We start from the raw sequence: 13,216 nt of genomic DNA, 5'->3' as shown, positions 1-13,216 counted from the left end.
CTTTGTCTATGGACACTTATTTAATATCACAGATGGATTCTTAAAGGTTTTTCCACATCGATTGTTTGACCTTACAAAGCTATAAAGTGCATTTTGTTCCCCAGGGTAATGTTATGTGCGGCTAAAACTAAGATAATGACTTTAAAGTAAAGTGAAATACTTAGGCTAAATAGCAACTTTTGTCATAAATTCCCAATAACTCGAGTTCTTTGAAAAGATTTATGCTTAAATTGTGCATTGTTTGATTTTGTCCTACAGGTGATTCTGACAGTTTACCTGAATGACACCCAGCAGATGCTCACCGAGGTCCCCGTTACCCCAGCAACCAGAGTGGTGGATGTGGTGGAGTACTGTAAGGAGGCGGGCGAGGGGGAGTGCCACCTGGCTGAGGTCTGGAGCGGACACGGTCAGTAAATATGCACAACCACCACTCTAAAAGAGGCCTGTCCCGTACACAGCCGTTTTCTTTTAAAATTCCGGAGGCTCTTCAGGCATCTTACTCTCTCAAAGTCAGTGAACAAATATTTAAAATAACAATCTGCATCTGCCCTATTTTGCTCTGATTTCCATTATACTGAATTCATAATATATACATTGTTTTCTGAGTTGTAATTGATCAATGTAATTGATGGAGACTATTGCAATAATTAGTGCAGTGAATAGTTCCCAATTCTTGTATTCAATTATTAATACCCATCAACATACAATATCAAAGTAATAGGTTGAATTTGTTCATTAAAATTTGTTGCAGGTTTTATCAATTAATGCCACGTTAATTAATAGTGTCTACAGGAAAATAGTGTTTTTTCATGAGATCTTTGTGGTAGCGTTGTACAAAAATACATTTTACTTGAACGCTACTTTAGTTGTTTAGAACTATGGGAAACCTGTGTTTCGCTGGTGGTGCAGTGGTTAAGAGAGTTGCACAAATGTGGTTGCTATCTCGACTGTCAATACCCCCTCTCTCCCCCTTTCACGCTATGACCACCCTGTCAAATAAAGCAACTTTGCCACAAAAAAAAGACAAAAACAAAAAATAAATATGCAAAAGTCTTTAACACTCTGTTATAACTTTCATATCTTTTCACAAAGTGTTCCCTCACAGACACACTCACTGCTCTAAGTTAATCTGTATTGACACTCTGTCCTCTGTGCATTAGTGCACACAGTATCCACACCATTCTAATCTGCATTTGTAAAACAGGATAATAACTGTGACACTGGACTGCAAGATAATAACACATAAAATAGACACACTTAATGCAGCTTTACTGTATAAATGTGTAATTATTTATACACACAGGTGCATTGGAAAAATCCTCTCTCCGTCACATGCAGAGCGCCTGAGCTACTGTTGTCCATTAAACCTGGCCTAGATTCATCCTCTATCACAATTGTTATGCTAGTGATTCACAAAGCTAAGTGTTTCTCTATGGTGCGACTGAGCCATTAGATATGAGCTATAAATGGCTGTGGCACTAAGCCCAAGGATAGAGCATAAATACTGTAAATGCTTTTGTGCTCAAGTATTGAGAGGTCATGCCTAAAGGCCACCAGCGCTGGCCTCATGATGTGTCTGTGGTCTGGACAATATATTACATATGTATGTATATTTGTGTGCGCGTGTGATTGTGCGTGTGTGTGTGTGCGCGTGTGTGCGTGTATGCATGTGTATATATATATATATATATATATATATATATATATATATATATATATATATATACATACACACACTATATGTAATATTATAATAATATACTAATCATATAAAGGCCCACATATTACAGCAACTTTTCAACAGCAATATATTGTAAAATAACTGACCACTGATCAGTTGATTCTGGGATTTAAATGAGGTATCACATGTCAATAATTACTGGGTTGAAATTGGGACGAATATTAGTGTTATTAAAGAGTATCAGATCCGTATAATAGATCAGAATATAGGAAATCGTTTCCCGATCCGTTGAATTTTCCAATACCGGCACCAATATCAATACTGGATCAGTTTGTAACAATAATGAGGCAACTGGCTAACAGGTAAATGAAGAGTATTTGCCTGCTCCCCGTGAAGTTATTGTTGCATAAAATTAAATGTTGATCCATGCAGTTTGATATCTTATAACCTTGAAATGAAGGAGGTACATAGTTAGCTCTGTAACACATTAGCTCTGAAAATGTGAATTGTGAAATTGTGTGTTATTTATTTTGCTTCTCAGAGCGAGTTCTTCCTCAGGAAGTGTTACTGCTGGACCTCCTGCAGCAGTGGGGATCCAGACGGCCTGAGGTCAGCTTCTACCTGAGGCACTGCCCCTCCTGGACACAAGGTAGTAGCACAGCCTTAATCCATAATGATAAATTACACTAGGGTAACTTCTAACGGCAACACACAGATCATGATAATCTGATGGTTGACTGGTCAAAGCATTGGTAACACAGTTGTTTGTTGTGTGTTGAGAGGTACACAGTCATGTATCTGTAAGGTCTAAGGCGAGTCAGGGGGCTGCTCAGATAAGATGATTAATGTTACGTAACATGGGCCGGGGGACATGAACAGAGGAGGAAAGTTTCCCCAGGGAAGCAAGATTATCAATGGTGTTTTCAGTATGAGTGAGGAGTAGAGATGGGACGGTGTACAATTTTCACAGTATGATAACCGTGACCAAAAACACCAAGGTATGACAGTGGGGAAGTGTATTTTATAATGCTTAACTAAAGCAAGGCACTGTTTTCACTAACTCGGTGTTAGTATAGTATTATATGCTGCAATTTGGGGAAAAACAAGCAATTATCAGTTTCAAAACAAGCAGCCTACGGTAATTAAGTCTCTATACTAGGATAGGCATATACCGGTACATGGAATGAATTAGTATTTGAACTGTTCTATAGTTATTTAAATTGTTTTTGACAATATAAATACTGAGTTGTGGGGAATACTGCTTTTTTAAGGGCCACGGTTTGTCTCTAGAGTTGTCAGGAAAAAAAAATCTATCTATCTATTTATCTATATCAGAACTACAGTAAGACAATATGGAACTATTTTGTTTTTCTTAGTATCAAAATCAATTTCGATTGACAACACTATCACTACTTACTAAATGTTGGATTAAAAGAAAAGTGAGATGAGATGCAGCTCAGATATTCTATTAAAAATACCCGTTACTAAATATCACACCGACAAGAAAAGTCCCTCCTACATCTTCCATCATTTTTTTGTTTGCCTCGTAATGTATTCTATTCCACATAAATCCAGTATAATTTAGCATTCATGCTGCTTTCTCAAGGTGCCAGCACAGTGTCCACCTTCCTCAGACGTTACTGTCCTCTGACTGAGAAGTGATGGCTTTGCAATGCTCCTCTTCATCACTTTATCACTTCATAAAACCACTCGTTATGGTGTTAAGTCCACCCAGTCAATAGCCTTGGGTTGTCAAAGGTTAAACTTGTATTAATATATAAATAAATCAAATAAAAAAGACAACATTCAACTTTTTTAACTGTTTATGAATGATATTTAGCTTTATCATGACTAGTTATAGACCACATGGGAACATAAAGAAATAACTATTATTTGTGTGAAAAAAAACTTTATTATTTATTGTTGTGGTGTCAAATATCAAGCCTATTTCTGTGTATCCAAATTGAGTTTGAAATGTTCGTAATATGACAGCTCAAGCCCATAGTATAGTATAGTATAGTATAGTAGTAGAAGCAGTGGTCACTACATTGACTGGTGATGAATCTTGGAGCTTGGAGGGATTAGCCCAGATTGCACCTGTCTGGTTCAACTGGAATTAAACCAATACTATTTATATCTTACACACACATGGAGCTATACATAACACCGGGAATGAAAGGGGATTTCACGTCTTATCTGGTATAAGTCTGTAAATAATAACAGCCACGGGTTTAGTCTCTCAGCCCAAGAAAGAACTTTCCATTTTCCAAGAGTTGATCCGCTCAATCATGTGTTTCAAGATATTTTTGACACCTGTAACACCTGTAATTAAATAGATTTGTTGTTTTTGCAAGTTTAATGCCATACTGTGGATCATTCCAGGCAGATCAATAACATCTCCATGGAAACAAGCAGGTGGAATACCGTCCAGTAGAAACATTGCATAGTACACCACTGCATTGAAGAATGGGTCAAAAGCAGAGGACAAATGTCTCTATACGGGGGACAATAAAGTCTACCTTAACCTTCAATTTAGTGTATGTTTTGTACAGACATGTGTTTAATGTTCCTGGAGATTGCTTAATATTGTTCATTTGTATGCAGAGAGTCAGCCGGCTCCGGAGCAGGGCTGGACCACTGAAACCACGGCCGGCGCTGATGACAGGGTAGGTGTACTCTTACTCACGCACTCGCAAAAGGCCATCCTGGACACAAGAACGATGTGTTCTGCATTTCAAGTAACAACAGGAGAACTACTTTACATATGAATTAAAAAAAAAAATCACAAATCCCTCCTATTGTATCCACATTTCTTCTATGTTTCTTTGATTCCATGGAGCATTGTTGTACTGTCCATTGTTCAGACGCTACAATGGGGGCCCACATACACGTACGACACGCATTTCAGTCGCCACATGCGTTTAGTCTCTCAGTGTAGCCAACCAGATTAGCCCGCGGATTAGTGACAGTGATGATTATAGCTGGCTACTAACAAAGAGCCAAGTGAGCACACACACACACAAATGGCTCACGCGTCTCTCCCAATGACTCCGAGACCTAAATTTGCAACTATCTGCGCTGGCTAATTGGTCTGTTTTGCTCGCTCCCGTGCAAAACAGTTATGAATCATGGCGCTAAAAGGGCAGCTGACTTCACGCTCGCAGATCTATTATCGCCGACTGCTATTTTCGAGCGCGCTTCCAAAACCTCAAAGTTGAGTTGCCCTTTGTGTCTCGGGGCTGGTCAGTTAGTCACTCTAATTTATCGAGTCTGCATGATGAAATTCTGTATTATTAGATGGATCAACAACTTGGTTTAAACTTTAGATTTGGGTTAAAGTTAGGGAAGTAACTATATTGCCAAGGTTGGGATCGTTCACCAGGAAGTCAGTGTAATGTCTCCAAAAATGTGTGTGTGTGTGTGTGTGTGTTGGTCAGTGAAGGTAGGATTAGCTTGGTCCCATGACATAACCAGGCTAAGAGGATTGTTAGGCAGCCAAATGAACTCCTCCTCCATTTCTTCTCCGCTCACCTCGCTCACTTCTTCACACTTGCACTTGTCTCGCTCACTAGTTTGTGTCTCATCTTAATTTCTTATTGGAATATACAAACAGCAAAGGGATTGAAAGCACATAGAAGTAGGGTGAGTTCAACGTCTTCTCCGGCTTTTGCTATAAAAAATTACTTTTCTTTGATCACTGAACTTGGCGAGTTTTCTACATAGCTTGAGGTAGTTGATAAAAGTGAGAGTATTTTTTATGGATGTGTTGAACAGTTAAATGTGGATGTCTATTTCCAACTCTTCGTGAGCGTTAACGTCTTCAACATGCTGGTAGAGTTGGTCACTGAAATCTAAGTGGTCAAAGTGTGATTTCTGTTCTTGGGAAAACGCGTGACCCAGCGCTCTCAGTCAGGGTGTGTCTCCATCTGTCCGTGTGTGTTTGGGTTTCACAAAAATGATTTGGTCTGACGATGTGTCACCGTCAAGATGTGAGCAAACATAGGTGTGGCCCTAAAATGAGGCATTTTATCCCCCAAATGTATTTTACTAGCACAGCCTGGCATTTCCAACATTGGTTCAGATCATCATTTGTGAACAAGAAATAGAAAACATTTTAGCTAGTAGTTTAATTGCTGTTTGTAAGAGCATTCGGGTTGTGACAATTGCTGTTTCTAATGTAATTAACTTCAGCTTTGTGCTAAGTGTCCAATGTTTGACATAGAGCTAAACATGATTCCCTTAGTTGTTGTAATGGACACAGTTTTCCTACGTTACAGCTTTCGATGGATGTTAAACAGTAGACAGTTAATCAGAGGTCAGAGGTCATGTTTTTGCTAATACGTTTGCCCTTTAGCAAAATAACATATTAAGGATTCCAACTTTAAACTTTTACTTTTCACTTCTGTATTTTGAGCACTTTTACAGTGTTCCTTCCATCACTTCAACACCAGTCTCTGTAAAAAAAAGCTCTGGTCTGTTCCACCGCGGGACTGTCACACGCAGCCTTCACGCTCACATAAATCTGGTGTTGATCCCTCAGTGTGTAACCTTACTCCCTCCAGCTGTGAGCCAGCGAGGCTGAGATATATATTAAGATGTCAGGTGTGGCCTTTTCACAAAGCACATGGCCTATAGAGCTGATGCAGATTAAGATGAAGATTTGTCCTGAATGTCATTGATTATAGTGGTTAGGTTAATAACATCATGTAGCATTTGGGGATCATAGACCTATACCACATGCTAGGATCATTTGTAATGTGTATTAATTGACTTCTAGTTGCTATTGATTCATTGTTGACTATACATATATTGTGAGTATTTGGTCATACTGTTGGTCAATGTGGTTCCCAAAGTTGAGTTGGCGACCTCAAACCATTAAAATATTTTAAATATAATAAACATATACCTGTAAATGTACTTACTTGAGTGTATTATTTGCGTTGCAGACTAAGGGTATGGCTTCTGTAGGAAATTCAATAAAACAACAGCTGATTTTTCACATTTTTGCTCATTTTTGTTTCTTTTTTGTTTCTTGCTGTACCGTAGAACAAATTATTAACAGAAATAGATTAGTTTGGTTTGGTTTTATTACCTTCACTTCCATATCAAATGATTAGTTCTTCATTTTCTTTCTTCCAAGTTCGAACAGCGTAAATGTCTTAAGTCAATAGCAATGTTCTTTACCTTCTACTGTTGCTAAATCCAGCCTTTCTTTTTCAGTAGGTGTTAACGTGCTCTACTCGCTGACTTTGTTGGAGGACGTTCAATGACAGACATGTCTTCTGCAAATAGTTCGTAGCGCTGCCCTGAGTTCTAGGAGGATTTCTGAGCTGGTTGGACCTCCCGCTGTGTGAGTGGAAGGGCTCTGATAACAAAGGCTTCCTCGCGGCTCCGCTCTGGTCGGTTTGGAAGAATATCTCTGGGCTATTATTGTAGATTAGGAGAAATATTTTCACTGGGAGTGAACAGCAGATGGGAAGGGATGGGATTTATTACCGCCGCGATCAGAACCGTGTGTGTACGTAGCGCGTGTGCATAGCTCTGAGGGCACAGCACACAGTGGGGAAATGCAATATGTGCAGACCGAGAAGGTTAAACATCCTCATGTGCTTCAGATTATAAGATCACATATAAGGGACTGCGGTGGCAACATGAGACGCAGCCGAAAACTCAGACACTTTCTCACAATCGTCAATGGTATGGGCTTTATGTCCAACACGGCTGAAGTGACTTTCATACTACACTTTTCATATTCAGATTCTTTGAGCACAGCAAATCTTTCTTGTTGGTTTTGAGTAAACACACAGAAGTGTTTTCAGATGTTCAAGAAAGACAGGAGAGAGTGTGAAGAGGCTGTTCTAGACAGGAGTGAGCGAGAAACAGAAACAGGCTGGGTTATGTTATCGGTATATTCTCAAGGCTGTTCCAGTGCATTTCCCCTTTCACAATGTCTCTCTTGAATCAGTTTTAAATCTGTTGTTCCAAATAGAGGTAGCAATAAGTTTAATGATGATCGTGCCTTTGTACAAAACTACGTAACTCGCCTTGAACAGCAACATACTGTATCCTCGCTTTCTTATTCGCATGAGCAGAAGTTTGTGACTTCACGGACAATCTGTTCACGCACTGCAAATTATCAGTGTTTGTGCTGCTCCGTCATCTGTCAGACACTTGCTCTGAGTGATACCACATTGACTTTATCTGTGTTTTCCTTGACCTAGAACAGAAGCAGAGTTGAAGGTCCTGCTGCTTTTTTTTTTGTTTATCACAGGATACAGCACAGTTAAAGTAAATGCATTTGAGTGAAACAAACGTGTGTCTGTCTCTTTCACATGTTTTTCCCCTGCTCGTGGCTAAGAATCTGACCCAGCGCTGTGCATTGAATCTTCTGTTGCGTCGATTCTAAGTTACCAGAGTGGAACGCGTGCTGGCGGATCCGTGTCCCCCGATGTTGCAGCCCGTTAATCTGCCTGCATCATCACGACGTCATCACCTTCCCCATAACGAGAGAGAGAGAGAGAGAGAGAGAGAGAGAGAGAGAGAGAGAGAGAGAGAGAGAGAGAGAGAGAGAGAGAGTGAGTGAGGTTCTGTGATTGAGAAGGACTCGTGCCCCATCCGTCGCGCTTTGCTGCAGTGATTTCCCTTCAGAGAGAAAGTGGGAGAAAGAGAGGGGCGGGTTTGGGGGAGCCGTGGGGGGGGGCACCACAGCTGATGTCGCTGCAGCAAAAAAGCCAACTGCAGCAGCACGAGCTAATTCAGCGTATGTGTACAAACGCGATAAGGCACGAGTGACCGACAGAATGGTCATACGTGAGGAGAGGCTGAACATGTTGACTTCCGCGGTGCAGTTCATCACAGTTTGTTTCCCCCGCGCCGTAATTGGATGCAGTGCCCCATTACGGACTCTCCGCTGTGTTCACGCGTCATTTCAAAGCACACCAATAACAGCCAGTTTGTACCGGGGAGAGAGGAGCAGAGCGAGGAGGCAAGCGTGGGCTGAAAGAGAGCAGAAAGCATTAGAGAGAGAAAGTGTGTGTGTGTGTGTGTGTGTTTGGTGTGTTGTGTGTTGTGGGAGGTGTCGTGAATCATACACCACCGGATGGACGATACAGAAAGTTGTGATAAGGATCGCTCCCGTTTTACCAGCTTGAAGTGGCTATTTTATTTCTTTTTTTAACCAAAAGCTTCAGTGTCGCCCAGTTTGAAGCTGTACAAAAATGGAGTGGAATGAGGTAGACCTGGTGCAGGAGTTTACTGTTGAAGGACAATGCAGCAAGATTAAAGTGCGTTCCTGCAGGATCACATGGGAGAGCCTGCAGGTAAATACAGGGGGGGGGGCACGGCGGGAAGCTAATAGGAAACTGCATGATAACGGTAGCAAGAGGAACGGAGACATCATGGGAAATGAGCATGAGCAGCCAAGTGTGCGACAGCGAGTGAGTGGTCAGTGAATTGTTAACTTTTCTGTTAAGGCAGCGTTTCAACTCCTCCTGAACCAGCGTTGCATTTATTACAGGTTAACTTATTGTTGAGTTACATCGTAGACACATTTACCTGCCAAAAGATTCAGTTTGTATTTGTCCAATGCCGAAGATCAAAGGCAAAATGGATGTGAAATGGTTGACTGAGTGCTCCAAGTTATGTTTAAGTCTGTAAGAAACTGCATGCCATTGTTCTAACATTTTACAATTCCTTCCATCCAGAGACGAAACTGCATAAAGGCTCACTATGTAACTTTTCTGTTGGAGGCTCCGCCACTTGCTTGTCTCATTGAACCTTATTGCTATTATTGTGAAAAACACAACACCTTTCTGTGAGTGGGGTCGCCTCTCCACAGAGCTGTTGTTTTGATGGTGTACTGTCATTCCAGGAGAAGCAATAACATCTCCATGGAGACGAGCAGGGGGCAGATCCTCCATCAGAAAGTTACCTAGGGCACATGTATTCGAAAATAGCTTTATTGTTTATAAGAGTGAAGAGTGTGGTCTTTGCTTCAGGCCACACAATGTAGCTGGAAACTAAGCAGGAATAACCGAGACAAATGAATAAAGTATTTTTACACCATGAACAGTACATTTCTGTTTATAAAATGTCCACATGATTCAGTGATGACCCGGACACAACAATGAATGCCCCGCTGGATTAGTGTATTAGAATCAGAATCAGAATCAGAATGAAACGTTGGCCTTAAATAAATACATGATACCACCGTTACACAGTTAAATATTTGGGTAAATGATCTTGAAACCCAATTGAGTTCTTTTCAACATGAAATGATTCAATGGAAAAAGATGGACATATTTATTTACAGTCAGAATCTCTCTATACACACTATTATTACTATTATTGTGACATTGAATAATAGTGGGTAAGAAGTCCATGAGCAGACTCCACATCAAACGAGGAGGATCTGCTCGGGCTCACAGCAGTTAGTTAATGGCACAGCATCACCACTGTAATGTGCGCAATGGAGAAAAAATATGCTTTAAAGGCTTTGAAATGCGGCTGACTGCATAATATTTTGGCAAACATCAATTACTCAGTTTGCGTGTTATAGCACAATATAGCTGCAATACCACTAATGTTGGATATAGATATTAATGTTGAACTGTCCTTAAATGGATGGTAGGTTTTACTCATTCCTCTGAGTTTATATGGTACATTTTTGCCATAACCCCCGTGCTCTGTTCTGGGTAATAGAGTTTTGGATCCTCTTCTTCTCGAGTCATGGCAGCAGTGGGTCCGCAGAGACACGTTATGACATTTAGTGGACATTTAAAATCGCACAGAGGCTATTGCCAGTCTGTAAATTACATTTTTCCTTCTGCAGAAGAAATAGGCTTCCCTTTTAAATCTATTTAGTAAAAGAAAGTGTTTTCAGCTGACTGTGGATGCACCAGGTAGTTTTGTTCAGCTGTTCTTACCTAATCAGTTTGGATTGAAGTCATTTTTACATCTTGATAATGTGATAATGTATTGTGCGTAGTGAATTTAATTGGCTTGATTGTACCTAAACCTTAAATATTGGTCTTACAATTGTGGTTGTTTCTAAATGCATGTTTCCAAACAGCTTGTGTCACTGTATGGGTCTAATAATAATATACACACAAACCACAAAGATTAGCTTGATGATGACTCAGAGAAGCTGTGTACTTTGGACGTGAAAAGAGCATTGAAAGTAGGTTACCGAGACTCATTGTATTGTAGAACCAGTTTGTGCACATTTTTACAATCTCAAAAAATGCACAAGACGTCTCCACGCACAATCGCAGGATGTGTCCAAACTGCAGTCACTTCTTTTCCCACCCCGCTCGCTCGTCTCCGGTGACACGTTTCCTCCTTGTAAATCACAGAAACATATGCACCGAGACACATCCAACAGTCTATGTTACGCTTTTGCCCCCGCGCGTCCTTGATTTCATAGATCACAGTCAAATGGGCAAACTGATCAGCGTGGTTTGATTTTTCCTGTTGGCAGATGGAGTCCAGGCCGTTTCTCTCAATCTGATAACTATAATTCTGCTGCAGGTGCAAGGCCTCCAGCTACAGCGCCATGACATTACCGCCAAAAGCCAAGATGCTCTTTGACCTGAGGCCGTGTGCAGATATGGCCCGTTTATGTGTGTCTGTGGGGTTCATTTGTTCTGTCAGTCAGTGTTAAAGGTGGGCAATATGTTGTGAACCTTGTTTTGAAGATATGCAAACATTTTGATATTGACTAAATTTTTTTATTGTTAAAAATGCTGCAAAAAGAGTTGATTAAAAATGAAAATGGAAAAAAGTGATGTTGTAAACTTTCAAATAAGGGTATGTGGTAATATTTCTGCATTTTTGTGATTTATATTACAGACATTTCACATTTGTCTGATGATTAAACCTCAACTAATACGTTTAAAGACATGTTTTAACACATCTCTGTTGGATTAACATACTGTCATCTCACTATGGGTGTTTCAGGATTCTACATAAACATAAAAAAATCAAAAATGTAGATGCATGTTTGTCGATATTGCCCACCCCAGTGGTTCTCAAACTGTGGCTCTTGTCCAACATTGTGATGTAAGCAAGTATTTTTCTGTTCCTCATTTATTCTGTTATTTATTTCTATAAGTTGGCATTTGATTCTGGTGGAGGGTACGATTGTCTCCATAGAGGTGCTATTGCTTTGCCTGGAATGTTCCACAGTATTACATTAAGCATTTCTGTCTATAGCATTTATTTGATTACATGTGTTTTTATTGATCAAAAATACCTTGAAAAACATGCATTCATACTGTAAGCAGATTTTACATACTGTACCTTTAAATTTGTGTTGTCCACAGTTCAGTTGCTCTTCTTTTTTTATTTGAATTCTTATTTATTTTTTCTTCAATTTTTTTAGTTATTTGTATTCTTATATATATTAAAAAGTTAATAATAATTTCGGGATGCGACTATTAATCAGCTAATGAATAATGAATAATAACTAAGGAATATACAGACTCCAAACTAAAATATTTTCTAATAGCAAAAAACGGTGGAATTATTAAATGGGAACGTTGAAAAAATTTAATCAATAATACGCTTTAAATTCATACATATTCTTCAGTTATTTCAACATTTATTTGGCAAATAATTTGTTTTAAATGCCTTATTCTAGAAATAATTTGACTAGTCGCTTAGTTGAGTGCTAAAATAATGATTCACAATAGCACTAAAATGAATCTACTGTATTCCGTGGATGGGAAAGTTAGAGAACAGAAAATATCATCTCATATCATATCTGCTCAATGAGTTGCAAACTAAAAGTGCATTATCTCTGTGTTCGTAGGTTCCTCGTGTGGAGCTGACCCTCTCTGAGCTCCAGGAAATGGCCACGAGGCAACAGCAGCAAATCGAGGCTCAGCAGCAATTGTTGGTCGCCAAGGTAACTTTCCTGTCTGTGTCAGGTGAACTGGCTGTCAGTGTGAGGGGAAGGTTATCTGCATTCGAGCGCAACGGATAAGGTCTCACAGGAATGTGGGCGTTGGTCATTGGGGCCTCCATGGAAACGGGAGGTCAGAGGTCAGGATCAGACAGGAAGGCACGTTTCCATTGGGTTGACCACATTTGCATTGTGAGTTTGTCTGACAGTGAGCTTATGGGAAATGACCTCCACATTCACAGGAAGTCGGTAGTCACAGCCACTGGGAACATCTTCTACTAGTATTTATTATTTGTGGATATATTTGTTAGTAATCCGCCTAAATGGGTTATCTTTTTTCCTATTTTACCCCAGTTGGACAATTTTGGTGAGGTTTATTATGGTACTTTGTGGTTGGACGTGCGCAGCAGAGGGAGAGGTAGTTCCACAACTGTTACTTAGCAACCATATTGGAACTAGTGACCAAAATCCATCAGAATTACACTATAATATGACAAATAATAATCCTTGATAACAGTTTTGTTTTGTAAAATGATTGTTTCAATAGTCACTAAAATTGTGTGTAAATTGTCCCTGCATTTTTGATGATATGTCGCTTATTGATGACATAGACAGCGGGATAATGTTTTAGA

The 13,216-nt window shown here is 39.8% G+C and overlaps 1 protein-coding gene across 4 annotated transcripts in view; it reads left to right on the top strand.

Moving 5' to 3' along the window:
* The window catches only part of LOC140370080 (apoptosis-stimulating of p53 protein 1-like), a 35,264-nt gene that overhangs the window by 6,614 nt on the left and 15,434 nt on the right, over positions 1-13,216 (top strand). For 3 of the 4 annotated variants that reach the window (XM_072457024.1, XM_072457022.1, XM_072457023.1), the window contains exons 2-5: positions 259-406; positions 2,223-2,330; positions 4,286-4,347; positions 12,492-12,587. In XM_072457024.1, the coding sequence (XP_072313125.1) occupies positions 259-406; positions 2,223-2,330; positions 4,286-4,347; positions 12,492-12,587 (414 nt within the window). Of the gene's footprint in view, positions 1-258; positions 407-2,222; positions 2,331-4,285; positions 4,348-8,726; positions 9,001-12,491; positions 12,588-13,216 lie in introns of those variants that run through there. The other variant, XM_072457025.1, reaches the window with a different exon arrangement.

Source organism: Eucyclogobius newberryi, unplaced genomic scaffold (genome assembly GCF_026437365.1).
Source record: "Eucyclogobius newberryi isolate DKJ021-1_F unplaced genomic scaffold, fEucNew1.0.hap1 SCAF_21, whole genome shotgun sequence".
NCBI lineage: Eukaryota > Metazoa > Chordata > Actinopteri > Gobiiformes > Gobiidae > Eucyclogobius > Eucyclogobius newberryi.
Note: the sequence above shows the minus strand (reverse complement) of the source record. Positions and strands in the feature narration are given on the sequence as shown.